The 15,619-nt window shown below is 54.1% G+C and overlaps 1 protein-coding gene across 1 annotated transcript in view; it reads left to right on the top strand.

Annotated features, from left to right (window-relative positions):
- The window catches only part of LOC139230623 (choline transporter-like protein 4), a 69,395-nt gene extending 54,512 nt beyond the window's left edge, over window positions 1-14,883 (top strand). Inside the window, exons 12-18 of the mRNA XM_070862439.1 lie at window positions 301-395; window positions 4,731-4,834; window positions 4,930-5,003; window positions 6,941-7,011; window positions 9,118-9,212; window positions 12,355-12,439; window positions 14,768-14,883. Coding sequence (XP_070718540.1) covers window positions 301-395; window positions 4,731-4,834; window positions 4,930-5,003; window positions 6,941-7,011; window positions 9,118-9,212; window positions 12,355-12,439; window positions 14,768-14,883 — 640 coding nt within the window. The remainder of the gene's footprint in view (window positions 1-300; window positions 396-4,730; window positions 4,835-4,929; window positions 5,004-6,940; window positions 7,012-9,117; window positions 9,213-12,354; window positions 12,440-14,767) is intronic.
- The last annotated feature ends 736 nt before the right edge of the window (window positions 14,884-15,619 follow it).

Genomic DNA, 15,619 nt, shown 5'->3' with positions numbered 1-15,619 from the left:
AGGAGAAATTTTTTCACTCAGAGGGTGGTGAACCTGTGGAATTCTCTACCACAGAAGGCTGTGGAGGCCAAGTCACTGAATATATTTAAGAGGGAGATAGATAGATTTCTAGACACAAAAGGCATCAAGGGGTATGGGGAGAAAGCGGGAATATGGTGTTGAGATAGAGGATCAGCCATGATCATATTGAATGGCGGTGCAGGCTCGAAGGGCCGAATGGCCTACTACTGCTCCTAGTTTCTATGTTTCTATGTCTATGTTCTATGAGTGTTTGAAGTTTGTCTGCTCGCTTATTCCTAGGTACCACACTGGTTCGTTGGCTTTTGGAGCCCTGATCCTGACCATCATTCAGCTTATAAGAATCATTCTGGAGTACTTGGACCACAAGTTGAAAAGTAAGAGCATTGGGTTCCAAAACCGTTTTGATTTGTCCGATGCACTTTGAGGGGAAGAGGGACCGTTTTTCGAGAAACTGCAGTGCCGGTGAATGGAGAATCGTAGAATCATGGAATGGTTACAGCACGGAAGGCCATTCGGCCCATCGAGCCCATGCCAGCTCTCAACTAGTCCCACTGCGCCCCCCCCATCACCCTTTCCCCGTAGCCCTGCAATCGCTTTTTCCTTCAGCTACTTATCCAACTCCTTTTTGCAATCCACGATTGAATCTGCCTCCACGTTTCAGTGTCCGACCATTTAACGTGTATTCCCTTGCCTTGTTAGCCTTCCCCAAATGCATTACCTCACACTTCTCCCGATTGGACTTCATTTTTCACTGTTCTGCCCACCTGACCAGTTCATTGATATCTTCCTGCAGTCTGCAGCTTTCTTCTTCATTATCAAACACACTGCCAATTTTAGTATCATCTGCAAACTTCTTAATCATACCCTAACATTCATGTCTAAATCATTGATATTGACTACTCTTAATGTTTTTATTCGTTCATGGGATGTAGGCATCACTGGCATTTATTGCCCATCCCTAATTACATAAGAACATAAGAAATAGGAGCAGGAGTAGGCCATTCGGCCCCTCGAGCCTGCTCCGCCATTTAATACGATCATGGCTGATCCGATCATGGACTCAGCTCCACTTCCCTGCCTGCTCCCCATAACCCTTTATTCCCTTATCGGTTAAGAAACTGTCTTTGTCTGTCTTAAATTTATTCAATGTCCCGGCTTCCACAGCTCTCGAAGGCAGTGAATTCCACAGATCCACAACCCTCTGAGAGAAGAAATTCCTCCGCATCTCAGTTTTAAATGGGTGGCCCCTTATTCTAAGATTCTGCCCCCTAGTTCTAGTCTCCCCCATCAGTGGAAACATCCTCTCTGCATCCACCTTGTCAAGCCCCCTCATTATCTTATACATTTCGATAAGATCATGTCTCATTCTTCTGAGTTCCAATGAGTAGAGGCCCAACCTCCTCAACCTTTCCTCATAAGTCAACCCCCTTGTCTCCAGAATAAACCGAGTGAACCTTCTCTGAACTGCCTCCAAAGCAAGTATATCCTTTCGTAAAAATGGAAACCAAAACTGCATGCAGTATTCCAAGTGTGGCCTCACCAATACCCTGTACAACTGTCGCAAGACTTCCGTGCTTTTATACTCCATCCCCTTTGCAATAAAGGCCAACATTCCATTTGCCTTCCTGATCACTTGCTGTACCTGCATACTAACCTTTTGTGTTTCATGCACAAGTACCCCCAGGTCCCGCTGTACTGCAGCACTTTGCAATCTTTCTCCATTTAAATAATTACTTGCTCTTTGATTTTTTTCTGCCAAAGACTTAACTCTCACCACATCGCAATGACTACCTTATTTTCATTTGGAAAAGTAAGCCAGAGTTAGTGTAGGGGAACAGGCAGAGGTCATTGTGAATTGCAGTATTGCATTCAATAGAACATTACACTAGACAGGTGATGGAAAGGGAAATGTAGAATCTAAACATTTACAGCACAGAAGGAAGCCATTTCGGCCCATCGTGTCCGCACCGGCCGACCAAGAGCCATCCAGCCTAATCCCACTTTCCAGCTCTGGGTCCGTAGCCCTGTAGGTTACGGCACTTCAGGTGCACATCCAGGTACTTTTTAAATGTGGTGAGGGTTTCTGCCTCTACCACCCTTTCAGGCAGTGAGTTCCGCCCCAGACCCCCACCACACTGTGGATGAAGACATTTCCCCTCAAATCCCCTCTCAACCTCCCCCTAATTACTTTAAATCTATGCCCTCTGGATGCTGACCCCTCTGCCAATGGAAACAGGTCCTTCCTATCCAATCTATCCTGGCCGCTCAGAATTTTATACACCTCAATAAAGTCTCCCCCTCCGCCTCCTCTGTTCTAAAGAAAACAAACCCAGTCTATCCATTCTTTCCTCATAGCTAAAATTCCCCAGTCCTGGCACCATCCTTGTACATCTCCTCTGTACCCTCTCCAGTGCAATCGCAGTGTAACGTGGTGACCAGAACTGCACGCAGTACTCCAGCTGTGGCCTAACTAGTGTTTCACACAGTTCAAGCATAACCTCCCAGCGCCAGAGGAAATAATTTCTCTCTCTCTACCCTATCAACTCCTTTAATTGTCTTAAGCATCTCAATTGGATTACCCCCTAATCGTCTACCCTCGAGGGAACACCAGCGTAATCCATGCAACCTATCCTCTAATTTCGAGCAGTTTACAAAGCTCTTGGGCTTGGCTGAGTGATGTATTGGGGCCACCTTGCAAAGTGCTCCTGTTGTTTCCTGGGTCAAGATAGGTTGAGTGAGTGGGCAAACACAAGGCAGATGCAGTATAACGTGGATAAATGTGACGTTATCCACTTTGGTAGGAAAGTCATAAGGACAAAGTATTATTTAAATGGTGATGGCTTGGGAAGTGCCGATGTACAGAGGGACCTGGGTGTCCTTGTACACTAGTCATTGAAAGCAAACCTGCAGGTGCAGCAAGCAGTTAGGGGCAAATGGTATGTTGGCCTTCATTGCAAGAGGGTTTGAGTACAGGAGCAAGGATGTCTCCACAGTTATACAGGGCCTTGGTGAGACCACACCTGGAGTAGTGTGTGCATTTCTGGTCTCCTTACCTAAGAAAGGATATACTTGCCACAGAGGGAGTGCAGCGAAGGTTCACCAGACTGATTCCTGGGATGGCAGGACTGTGGTATGAGGAGAGATTGGGTCGACTGGGCCTGTAGTCGCTAGAGTTTAGAAGAATGAGAGGGGATCTCATTGAAAGGTATAAAATTCTGACGGGGTTGGATAGACTGGATGCGTGGAGGATGTTTCCCCGGGGCTGGGAAGTCTAGAACAAGGGGTCACAGTCTCAGGATACGGGGCAGGAAATTTAGGACCGAGATGAGGAGAAATGTTTTCACTCAGAGGGTGGTGAACCTGTGGAATTCTCTCCCACAGAAGGCTGTGGAGGCCAAGTCACTGAATATATTTAAGAGGGAGGTAGATAGATTTCTAGACACAAGAGGCATCAAGGGGTATGGGGAGAAAGCGGGAATATGGTGTTGAGATAGAGGATCAGCCATGATCATATTGAATGGTGGTGCAGGCTCGAAGGGCCGAATGGCCGACTACTGCTCCTATTTTCCATGTTTCTAAACCCAGGCCAATCCTGTCATGGTAATTTGGAGCTGACCTTCCTGCAGGTGAGGTGTCCCTGTGGCATTACAATCAGGGGATGTTACATTTTTTTTCGAGGAGGTCTTGAGGGTGTCCTTGAAGCGTTTTCTCTGCCCTCCTGGGGCGCGCTTGCCGTGTTGGAGTTTTCCGAGTAGAGCGCTTATTTTGGGAGTCAAGTGTCAGGCATGTGGGCGATCTGGTCCGCCCACCGGAGCTGATCGAATGTGGTCAATGCCTCGGTGCTGGGGATTATCCAGGCTTGTCCATTTCCGTGCACCTTCTCCGTATCTGCCAATGGAAACATTTACTCTATCGAAGCCCCTCCTGATTTTAAACAGCCCGTGGGATTCATAACATGAGAATATAAGAAATAGGAGCAGGAGCAGGCCATATGGCCCCTCGAGCCTGCTCCGCCATTTAATACGATCATGGCTGATCCGATCATGGACTCGGCTCCACTTCCCTGCCCGCTCCCTTATCCCCTTAATCCCTTATCAGTTAAGAAACTGTCTATCTCTGTCTGAAATTTATTCAATGTTCCAGCTTCCACAGCTCTCTGAGGCAGTGAATTCCACAGATTTACAACCCTCTGAGAAGAAATTTCTCCTCATCTCAGTTTTAAATGGGCGGCCCCGTATTCTAAGATCATGCCCCCCAGTTCTAGTCTCCCCCATCAGTGGAAACATCCTCTCTGCATCCACCTTGTCAAGCCCCCCTCATAATCTTAAACGTTTCGATAAGATCACCTCTCATTCTTCTGAATTCCAATGAGTAGAGGCCCAACCTACTCAACCTTTCCTCATCAGTCAACCCCCTCATCCCCGGAATCAACCGAGTGAACCTTCTCTGAACTGCCTCCAAAGCAAGTATATCCTTTTGTAAATATGGAAACCAAAACTGCACGCAGTATTCCAGGTGTGGCCTCACCAATACCCTGTATAACTGGAGCAAGACTTCCCTGCTTTTATACTCCATCCCCTCTGCAATAAAGGCCAAGATACCATTGGCCTTCCTGATGACTTGCTGTATCTGCAGACTAACCTTTTGTGTTTCATGCACAAGGACTCCCAGGCCTCTGCTTCATGCTGCCCTTGGTCTGTCTCTTCCAGATGTTCACAACCCCCTGACGAGGTTCCTGATGTGCTGTCTCAAGTGTTGTTTCTGGTGCCTGGAGAAATTCATCAAGTTCCTGAACCGCAACGCCTACATTATGGTGAGCAGCTGAGCGGCCGAGGGGGACGATGAATGATTTACCGAGCCAAAGCTTCCTCGATGATTCATGACCTTCCTCTCTGTGTCTAATTACAGATTGCAGTCTATGGCAAAAACTTCTGTGTGTCAGCTAAAAATGCATTCAAGTTGCTGATGAGGAATGTGGTCAGGTAGGCAAAGTCTAATCCTCCTTGGGCAGTTCCCTCGGAGTCGAGGATGACTTGCTTCCACACTAACACGAGTTCGAGGGTGACTGATGAGTCCAATGCGGGACCGACTGGCTCTGTCACAGGTGGGGCAGTCGGTGATTGGAGGGACGGCTGGGTGGGGCGCTTGGGTTGTCATGCGCTCCTTCCGCTGTTTGCGCTTGGCAAATGGACTCGAGGCGTTCGACGCCTTCCCGGAGGCTGCTCCTCCACTTTGAGCGGTCTTGGGTCAGGGATTCCCAAGATTGGTGGGGATATGTTGCATTTTTGAGGGCGTCCTTGAAGCGTTCTCTCTGCTCTCCCGGGGCTCGCTTGCCGTGACGTATCTCGGAGTAGAGCGTTTGTTTCGGGAGCCCAGCATCGGGCAATGTGGCCCGCCCACCGGAGCTGGTCGCGTGTGGTCAATGCCTCGATGTTGACCTGAGCGAGAACGCTGATGTTGGTGCGTCTATCCTGCCAATTAATTTGCAAGATCTTGCAGAGGCAGAGTTGGTGGTACTTCTCCAGTGCTTTGAGGAGCCTGCTGTACACTGTCCAGGTCTCTGAGCCATGTAGGAGGGCAGGTATCACCACTGCTCTGTAGACCATAAGCCTGGTGTCGGATTTGAGGTTCGAGTCTTCAGACACTCTCTTCCTCAGGCGGCCGAAGGCTGCGCTGTCACACTGAAGGCGGTGTTGGACTTCGCCATCGATGGCCGTCCTTGCTGATAGTAGCTACACAAGGTATGGCAAGTGGTACGCATTGTCCAAGGTCTCATCGTGGGTCTTGATAATCGGGGAGCAGTACTGTGTGGCAGGGGCAGCTTGGTAGAGGACCTTTGTCTTACTGATGTGGGGGTGGGGGAGTGATTGGAGTCTGGGGGGGGCGGGTGGGAGAGTGATTGGAGTCTGGGGGGGCGGGTGGGGGAGTGATTGGAGTCTGGGGGGCGGGTGGGGGAGTGATTGGAGTCTGGGGGGGGCGGGTGGGGGAGTGATTGGAGTATGGGGGGGGCGGGTGGGGGAGTGATTGGAGTCTGGGGGGGGCGGGTGGGGGAGTGATTGGAGTCTGGGGGGGGGGAGTAGGGGAGTGATTGGAGTCTGGGGGGCGGGTGGGGGAGTGATTGGAGTCTGGGGGGGGGTAGGGGAGTGATTGGAGTGTGGGGGGGGGTGGGTGGGCGAGTGATTGGAGTTTGAGGGGGGTGGGGGAGTGATTGGAGTCTGGGAGGGGTGGGGGAGTGATTGGAGTCTGGGGGGAGGTGGGGGAGTGATTGGAGTCTGGGGGGGGTGGGGGAGTGATTGGAGTCTGGGGGGGTGGGGGAGTGATTGGAGTCTGGGGGGGCGGGTGGGGGAGTGATTGGAGTCTGGGGGGGGGTGGGGGAGTGATTGGAGTCAGGGGGGTGGTGGGGGAGTGATTGGAGTCTGGGGGGGTGGGGGAGTGATTGGAGTCTGCGGGGGTGGTGGGGCGTGATTGGAGTCTGGGGGGGGTGGGGGAGTGATTGGAGTCTGGGGGGTGTGGGGGAGTGATTGGAGTCTGGGGTGGGTGGGGAGTGATTGGAGTCTGGGGTGGGAGGGGAGTGATTGGAGTCTGGGGGGGGCGGGGAGTGATTGGAGTCTGGGGTGGGAGTGATTGATTGGAGCGTGGGGTGGCGGGGGAGTGCCTGGAGCCTGGGGGTGGGGTGTGGGAGGGAGGAGGAGGGGTGGAACGAGTGTCTGGAGCCTGGGCGGGGGAGGGCGGAATCCGTGGGCTATGGGGTGATTCCCCGAGTGGAAGGGTTCGCGATGCAGCCAGATCCTGTGTTTGGGGAGGGGGTGGGAGTGAGCGGTCGGTGTGCCCATGACCTTGGGCAGCAGTGATGTGCAACAACAGGGTAATGTGGGTAACATCTCTCTTGTCTCTTTCCCCCCCCACCCTCCGCCCTCAGGGTCGTGGTACTGGATAAAATTACCGACCTGCTGCTGTTTTTTGGAAAGCTCCTGGTTGTCGGTGGCGTGGGTAAGTAAACCAGCTGGGAGCCCCGCGCTCCCCCAGCCCCAGTGTGGCCTGGAGTGACGGGATTGTGTTTGGGTCCATTGTACTTTTGAAGATTGCCCGCGGAAATGGTGGTAGAGCGCCCCCTTAGTGGACCACTGATGTACTGCGACTACTGAGGCACATCAGGGGCAGTCCCTCGAGTCGAGGATGACTTGCTTCCTCGCCAAGAAGGATTGAGTTCACAGATGTTTCAATGAAGGACCTAATATTCCAGATCCCGAACTACATCCTGAAGGGTGGAAGATGCCTGTGTGTGGATTTGTTTAACCTGTGGTGACCATTACACACCAGCCACCACACGGGCTTGACAGAGCTCGGTCTTGGTCCAGTGGCAAGGGTTAACCAGGACTAACTGGAGACCAGCTCTGCTGCACGGACCGAGCGCGCGCACATATCGCACAGTGTGGGCTGGGCCCGTGCTGCCCCTGGGGCGCTCGCCTCTTCTGGGCCCCGAAATCACGTCCCTCTACGAACACTTGTCGCTCCTTTTCCCCTCCTGCTGTGCCTGCCCGCACTTCAATGAGCGACCTGACTTTGCAGCCGTTGTCCTCCTGCAGTGGTATGCCGTCACACGCTGCTCCCTCCAGTGGCCCCAGCCTGCTGATGGTCTTGCAGGCTGGGATGGGCCGGGCCGCCGCAAGCTGCTCCCTCTAATGCAGCCTTTCAATCACAGTAAATCCCCTTCCATTCACGAACGCGGCCTTTCGATGGCAGTGAGGCACATATCATATAAAAGGGGTCATGAGGCAAAGTCACATGATCACGGCTGGAGGCACCGTGCAGAGTGTGTTTGTTGGTGATGTTGTAAGGAGCTAGCGGAGAATTCGGGCGCGGGTCGTACTGGAGACTTTGCCCTTCACTTTCCCCTTTCAGGAATTGAGCCTGAAGAACGAGTTGAATAAACCGTCGGATAAAAGGGACATAAGAACATAACATAACATAAGAACATAAATAGGAGCAGGAGCAGGCCGTATGGCCCCTCGAGCCTGCTCCGCCATTTAATACAGATCATGGCTGATCCGACCATGGACTTGGGTCCACTTCCCTGCCCGCTCCCATAACCCCTTATTCCCTCATCGGTTCAGAAACTGTCAATCTCTGCCTTAAATTTATTCAATGTCCCGGCTTCCACAGCTCTCTGAGGCAGCGAATTCCACAGATTTACAACCCCCTGAGAGAAGAAATTCCTCCTCATCTCAGTTTTAAATGGGCGGCCCCTTATTCTAAGATTATGCCCCCTAGTTCTAGTCTCCCCCATCAGTGGAAACATCCTCTCTGCATCCACCTTGTCAAGCCCCCCTCATAATCTTATACGTTTCGATAAGATCACCTCTCATTCTTCTGAATTCCAATGAGTAGAGGCCCAACCTCCTCAACCTTTCCTCATAAGTCAAACCCCTCATCCCCAGAATCAACCGAGTGAACCTTCTCTGAACTGCCTCCAAAGCAAGTATATCCTTTCGTAAATATGGAAACCAAAATTGTACGCAGTATTCCAGGTGTGGCCTCACCAATACCCTGTATAACTGTAGCAAGACTTCCCTGCTTTTATACTCCATCCCCTTTGCACTAAAGGCCAAGATCCCATTGGCCTTCCTGATCACTTGCTGTACCTGCATACTAACCTTTTGTGTTTCATGTATCAGGACCCCGACTCCTGCTCCTATTTCTTATGTTCTTATGTTCTTATGTATTGGGATTTGGGAGGGATGTGTCCAAGGTAGGGAGGTAATGGGATTTGGGGAATTTATAGGAGGAGAGAAAGATGTACTAATGGTTGCGGGAGGTTATGGTGGAGAACTGCTGAAGGATTTGTCGAGAACTGCTGAAGGATTTGTCGGGACACTAGGGTTGGGACTAGTGGTGTCTGGTGTTGCTGATACTGATGTTACTTGCAAAGTCGCGAGTTTTGCTTGAACCCACAGACCACCTTGTGCAAGGTGGTCTGTGAGCAGGATTCACTAATCCTCTTGTGTTCACAGCGGAGTCGCTGCAGTGTTTGTGTTTGTGAAGTGTTGACTTTTTGAAGTTACAGTCCATTCTTTCCCCTGTTTTTTCTTTCCCCAGGTGTGTTGGCGTTTTTCTTCTTCACTGGCCGGATCAAAATTCCCGACCCAAATTTCGAGGCTCCTGTGCTGAACTATTATTGGCTGCCCATATTGGTATGAGCTGACAATTCGTGTTTTTTATCCAAATACATAACTTTGATAGTTTGGCCCAAGTGGGTAAGATCCCTTTGGAGATTGAAGGACATTAAGGACAGAGGAATCGGTGACCTGGTGGGGCAGATGGGGGGGATCTGTTGGAGGCAGAGTTGGGGATCCCCTGGAGTTCGATTTGAGGATCAGCCGAGTTAGTGATCGGGGGGAGAGGGCGGAGTTAGTGATCGGGGGGAGAGGGCGGAGTTAGTGATCGGGGGAGAGGGCGGAGTTAGTGATCGGGGGAGAGGGCGGAGTTGGTGATCGGGGGAAGAGGGCGGAGTTGGTGATCGGGGGAGAGGGCGGAGTTGGTGATCGGGGGAGAGGGCGGAGTTGGTGATCGGGGGAGAGGGCGGAGTTGGTGATCGGGGGAGAGGGCGGAGTTGGTGATCGGGGGAGAGGGCGGAGTTGGTGATCGGGGGAGAGGGCGGAGTTGGTGATCGGGGGAGAGGGCGGAGTTGGTGATCGGGGGAGAGGGCGGAGTTGGTGATCGGGGGAGAGGGCGGAGTTGGTGATCGGGGGAGAGGGCGGAGTTGGTGATCGGGGGAGAGGGCGGAGTTGGTGATCGGGGGAGAGGGCGGAGTTGGTGATCGGGGGAGAGGGCGGAGTTGGTGATCGGGGGAGAGGGCGGAGTTGGTGATCGGGGGAGAGGGCGGAGTTGGTGATCGGGGGAGAGGGCGGAGTTGGTGATCGGGGGAGAGGGCGGAGTTGGTGATCGGGGGAGAGGGCGGAGTTGGTGATCGGGGGAGAGGGCGGAGTTGGTGATCGGGGGAGAGGGCGGAGTTGGTGATCGGGGGAGAGGGCGGAGTTGGTGATCGGGGGAGAGGGCGGAGTTGGTGATCGGGGGAGAGGGCGGAGTTGGTGATCGGGGGAGAGGAGTCGTGTGGGGGAGGAGGAGTCAGTGATCGGGTGGGGGAGGGGTCGGGTGTGGGGGGAGGAGTCAGTGATCGGGTGGGGGAGGGGTCGGGTGTGGGGGGAGGAGTCAGTGATCGGGGGAGGGGTCGGGTGGGGGAGGAGGAGTCAGTGATCGGGTGGGGGGGAGGAGTCAGTAATCGGGGGATTAGTCAGTGATCGGGGGGGAGGGGTCGTGTGTGGGGGGAGGAGTCAGTGATCGGGGGAGGGGTCGGGTGGGGGAGGAGGAGTCAGTGATCGGGTGGGGGGGAGGACTCAGTAATCGGGGGGAAGGGTCGGGTGGGGGATTAGTCAGTGATTGGGGGGGAGGGGTCGGGTGTGGGGGGAGGAGTCAGTGGTCAGTGGGGGAGGAGTCAGTGATCGGGGGGAGGGGTCGGGTGTGGGGGGAGGAGTCAGTGGTCAGTGGGGGATGAGTCAGTGATCGGGGGCGGGGTCGAGTGGGGGAGGAATCAGTGATCGGGGGAGGGGTCGAGTGGGGGAGGAATCAGTGATCGGGGGAGGGGTCGAGTGGGGGAGGAGTCGGGGGAAGGGGCTGGGTGGGGGGAGTCAGTGATCGGGGGGGGAGGGATCGGGTGGGGGAGGAGTCAGTGATCGGGGGGAGGGGTCAGGTGGGGGAGGAGTCAGTGATCGGGGGGGGGAGGGTTCGGGTGGGGGAGGAGTCAGTGATTGGGGGGGGAGGGTTCGGGTGGGGGAGGAGTCAGTGATCGGGGGAAGGGGTCAGGTGGGGGAGGAGTCAGTGATCGGGGGGAGGGGCTGGGTGGGGGAGGAGTCAGTGATCGGGGGGGAGGGTTCGGGTGGGGGAGGAGTCAGTGATCGGGGGAAGGGGTCAGGTGGGGGAGGAGTCAGTGATCGGGGGTGAGTCAGTGATCGGGGGGTGAGGGTTCGGGTGGGGGAGGAGCCACTGATCGGGGGGAGGGGTCGGGTGGGGGAGGAGTCAGTGATCGGGGGGCGGGGTCAGGTGGGGGAGGGGTCAGTGATCGGGGGTCGGGGTCGGGTGGGGGAGGAGTCAGTGATCGGGGGAGGGGCCGGGTGGGGGAGGAGCCACTGATCGGGGGGGAGGGGGTCGGGTGGGGGAGGAGTCAGTGATCGGGGGGAGGGGCCAGTGATCTGGGGGGAGGGGTCGGGTGAGGGAGGAGTCAGTGATCTGGGGGAGGGGCCGGGTGGGGGGGGGGGGAGAGTCAGTGATCGGGGGGAGGGGCCGGTTGGGGGAGGAGTCAGTGATCGGGGGGAGGGATCGGGTGGGGGAGGAGTCAGTGATCGGGGGGGTAGGAGGAGTCAGGGGTCGGGGGAGGGGCTGGGTGGGGGAGGAGTCAGTGATCGGGGGGAGGGATCGGGTGGGGGAGGAGTCAGTGATCGGGGGGGTAGGAGGAGTCAGGGGTCGGGGGGAGGGGCTGGGTGGGGGAGGAGTCAGTGATCGGGGGAGGGATTGGGTGGGGGAGGAGTCAGTAATCGGGTGGGGTGGGAGGAGTCAGTGATCGGGGGGAGGGGCTGGGTGGAGGAGGAGTCAGTGATCGGGGGGAGGGATTGGGTGGGGGAGGAGTCAGTGATCGGGGGAGGGATCGGGTGGGGGAGGAGTCAGTGATTGGGTGGGGGGGAGGAGTCAGTGATCGAGGGGAGGGGCTGGGTGGGGGAGGAGGAGTCAGTGATCGGGGGAGGGGCTGGCTGGGGGAGGAGTCAGTGATCGGGGAGGGATCGGGTGGGGGGGGAGTCAGTGATCGGGGGGAGGGGCTGGGTGGGGGAGGAGTCAGTGATCGGGGGAGGGATTGGGTGGGGGAGGAGTCAGTGATCGGGTGGGGTGGGAGGAGTCAGTGATCAGGGGGCGGGGCTGGGTGGGGGAGGAGTCAGTGATCGGGGGAGGGATTGGGTGGGGGAGGAGTCAGTGATCGGGGGGAGGGGCTGGGTGGGGGAGGAGGAGTCAGTGATCGGGGAGGGATCGGGTGGGGGAGGAGTCAGTGATCGGGGGAGGGATTGGGTGGGGGAGGAGGAGTCAGTGACCGGGGCGGGGCTGGGTGGGGGAGGAGTCAGTGATCGGGTGGGGTGGGAGGAGTCAGTGATCAGGGGGCGGGGGAGGGGTCGGATAGGGGAAGTGTCGGTGAAAGCGTGGACCCAGTGGCTGTCGGTGTGCCGGGTCCGGGAGGTGATGGAGAGCGTGAGACGGTTGTGACAGAGAACGTCTTTGTGTCCTGATCCACAGACTCTGGTGGTCGGCTCCTACATGATCGCCCAGGGATTCTTCAGTGTTTACAACATGTGCGTCGACACCCTCTTCCTCTGCTTCTGTGAGTAGCCCGGACGTGCGGGGACAGTGTAGGGGTGATGCACTGGGCTCTGAGCCTGGGCACTCGGTGCTGGGGGAGGCAGGGGGAACGGAGCTGGAATAGGAGCTGTCTCAGTCTCAGAATAAAAGGTTGGCCATTTAAGGCTGAGATGGCGAGGAATTTCTTCGCTCTGTTAAGAGAATTCCAAAGATTCACCAGCCTCTGAGAAGGCTCAGTCTTTAAGTATATTCAAGACAAGAGATCGATAGATTTATGAGTATTGGAGGGCTATGGGGACAGTGCAGGCAACATAGAAACTAGGAGCAGTAGTGGGCCATTCGGCCCCTCGAGCCTGCACCACCATTCAATATGATCATAGCTGATCCTCTATCTCAACACCATATTCCCGCTTTCTCCCCATACCCCTTGATGCCTTTTGTGTCTAGAAATCTATCTATCTCCCTCTTAAATATATTCATTGACTTGGCCTCCACAGCCTTCTGTGGTAGAGAATTCCACAGGTTCACCACCCTCTGAGTGAGAACATTTCTCCTCATCTCGGTCCTAAATTTCCTGCCCCGTATCCTGAGACTGTGAGCCCTTGTTCTAGACTTCCCAGCCCCGGGGAAACATCCTCCCCGCATCCAGTCTGTCCAACCCCGTCAGAATTTTATACCTTTCAATGAGATCCCCTCTCATTCTTCTAAACTCTAGTGAATACAGGCCCAGTCGACCCAATCTCTCCTCATACCACAGTCCTGCCATCCCAGGAATCAGTCTGGTGAACCTTCGCTGCACTCCCTCAATAGCAAGAATGTCCTTCCTCAAGTTAGGAGACCAAAACTGCACACAATACTCCAGGTGTGGCCTCACCAAGGCCCTGTACAACTGTAGCAACACCTCCCTACCCCTGTACTCAAATCCCCTCGCTATGAAGGCCAAGATGCCATTTGCTTTCTTAACCGCCTGCTGTACCTGCATTCTCACCACCCTCTGGGTAAAGCTATAGTACTCTCGCCTCTGAGTCAGAAGGTTGTGGGTTCAAGTCCCACTCCAGGGTCTTGGGCATGTGAATCTAAGTTGGCAGTGCTGCACTGTCTGAGGTGCCGTCTTTCAGATGAGACATTAAACCGAGGCCCTGAATGCCCCCTCAAGTGGACGTATAAGATCCCATGGCCACTATTTCGAAAGAGACCAGGTGAGTTCTTCCCGGTGTCCTGGGCCAATATTTATCCCGCAATCAACAGAACCATAAAACAGATTATCTGGTCATTATCACACTGCTGTTTGTGGGAGCTTGCTGTGCGCAAATTGGCTGCCGCATTTCCCACATGACAACACTGACTGCACTCCAAAAGTATATAGTTGGCTGAAAGTGTTTTGGGACGTCCAGTGGTCGTGAAAGGCGCTATTTAAATGCAAGTCTTTCTATCGTCAAGGTTTCTCCTGAATTGGATTTATTAGTGACTATCTTGTATTGATGGCCCCCTCGTCGTGGTCTTGCCCTCCACAAGTGGAAACCCCTTCTCTACATCATCATCATAGGTAGTCCCTCGGAATCGAGGAAGACTTGCTTCCACTCTTAAAATGAGTCCTTAGGTGGCTGAACAGTCCAATACAGGAATTCCAGTCTGTATCACAGGTGGGACAGACAGTGGTTGAGGGAAGGGGAGGGTGGGACTGGTTTGCCGCACGCTCCTTCCGCTGCCTGCGCTTGATTTCTGCATGCTCTCGGCGACGAGACTCGAGGTGCTCAGCACCCTCCCGGACGCACTTCCTCCACTTAGGCCGCACTGGTCTCTGGCCAGGGACTCCCAGGTGTCGGTGGAGATGTTGCACTTCATGAAGGAGCATTTGAGGGTGACCTTGAAACGTTTCCTCTGCCCAGCTTGGGGCTCGCTTTCCGTGAAGGAGTTCCGAGTCGAGCGCTTGCTTTGGGGAGTCTCGTGTCGGGCGTGCGGACAATGTGGCCCCGCCCAGCGGAGCTGGTCGAGTGTGGTCAGTGCTTCGATGCTGGGGATGTTGGGCCTGGCCGAGGACGCTAACGTTGGTGCGTCTGTCCTCCCAGGGGATTTGTAAGATCTTGCGGAGACATCGTTGGTGGCATTTCTCCAGCGACTTGAGGTGTCTACTGTACATGGTCCATGTCTCTGAGCCATACAGGAGGGCGGGTATTACTACAGCCCTGTAGACCATGAGCTTAGTGGCAGATTTGAGGGACTGATCTTCAAACACTCTCTTCCTCAGGAGGCCAAAATCTACCCCACCCTATCAAAGCCCGTCCGAACCTCAAGGACCGCGATCTAGTCACCACTCTATTTATTTACTTGTGCCTATCTTTTCTGACAGTGGAGGATCTGGAGAGGAATGATGGCTCCCAGGTGAAACCCTACTACATGTCTAAGTCTCTGATGAAGATCTTCAACAAGAAAAACAAGGGCCCCAAAACCGAGGAGAAGAAATAGCATTGCGGCAGATTTTAAACATTTTTATCGCGTCAGATTGAAGGTGGCCGTTTAATGCCTTGTGAGAGGGAGAGAGTTCACAGACGAGCAACGCACACAACACCAGTAGAATCCCTTTTTATGTCGCCTCCGTTCCCTATTGGGTGCAGAATAGTGGCCAACTTGTGGAAAGCATTCATGAATTATATCGGCAATGCAGAACTGCGTACATTCCACTCCCACTGCAACCAACACACGGGATTGCCTCTGCCGTTTTGCATTCCCGATTTATCAGGATTAGTTTTCTCGTTTAAGGCCCCACTTCCGATAAAAGGGGATTCTACAGTGACGGCGTGGAACCTTATTAACCGTGTCTGTGATTCCCCCCATGGTCCACCAGCTGCTGAAAGTAGTGCTTTATGTTAATTACTGCTGGTTGTCCCAGCAATAGTCTGCACTCTCTCTTGCTCTCTCACCAGCCTCAATCAGAGGCCAACGATTATTATTGCACTACAATTATTTCCGGTGCCTTTTGAAGAAGTTACTTTTTAAAAAAAAATGTATGATGAAATGCTACATGTTCTCTCTCTCTCTCTGACATTATTGATCTATCTGTGTTCACTGTTTTTTTTAACAAAAAAGGAAATCTGTTGATTGTTGTGATCCAATTTTCCCACATGTGAGAAGATGAATCTTTAAAACATGCCCCACACAGCACAGCATTGAATGGGTTCCAACACCTCGAACAGCACATTGC

The sequence above is a fragment of the Pristiophorus japonicus genome, chromosome 19 (assembly GCF_044704955.1).
Source record: "Pristiophorus japonicus isolate sPriJap1 chromosome 19, sPriJap1.hap1, whole genome shotgun sequence".
Taxonomy (NCBI): Eukaryota; Metazoa; Chordata; class Chondrichthyes; family Pristiophoridae; genus Pristiophorus; species Pristiophorus japonicus.
Note: the sequence above shows the minus strand (reverse complement) of the source record. Positions and strands in the feature narration are given on the sequence as shown.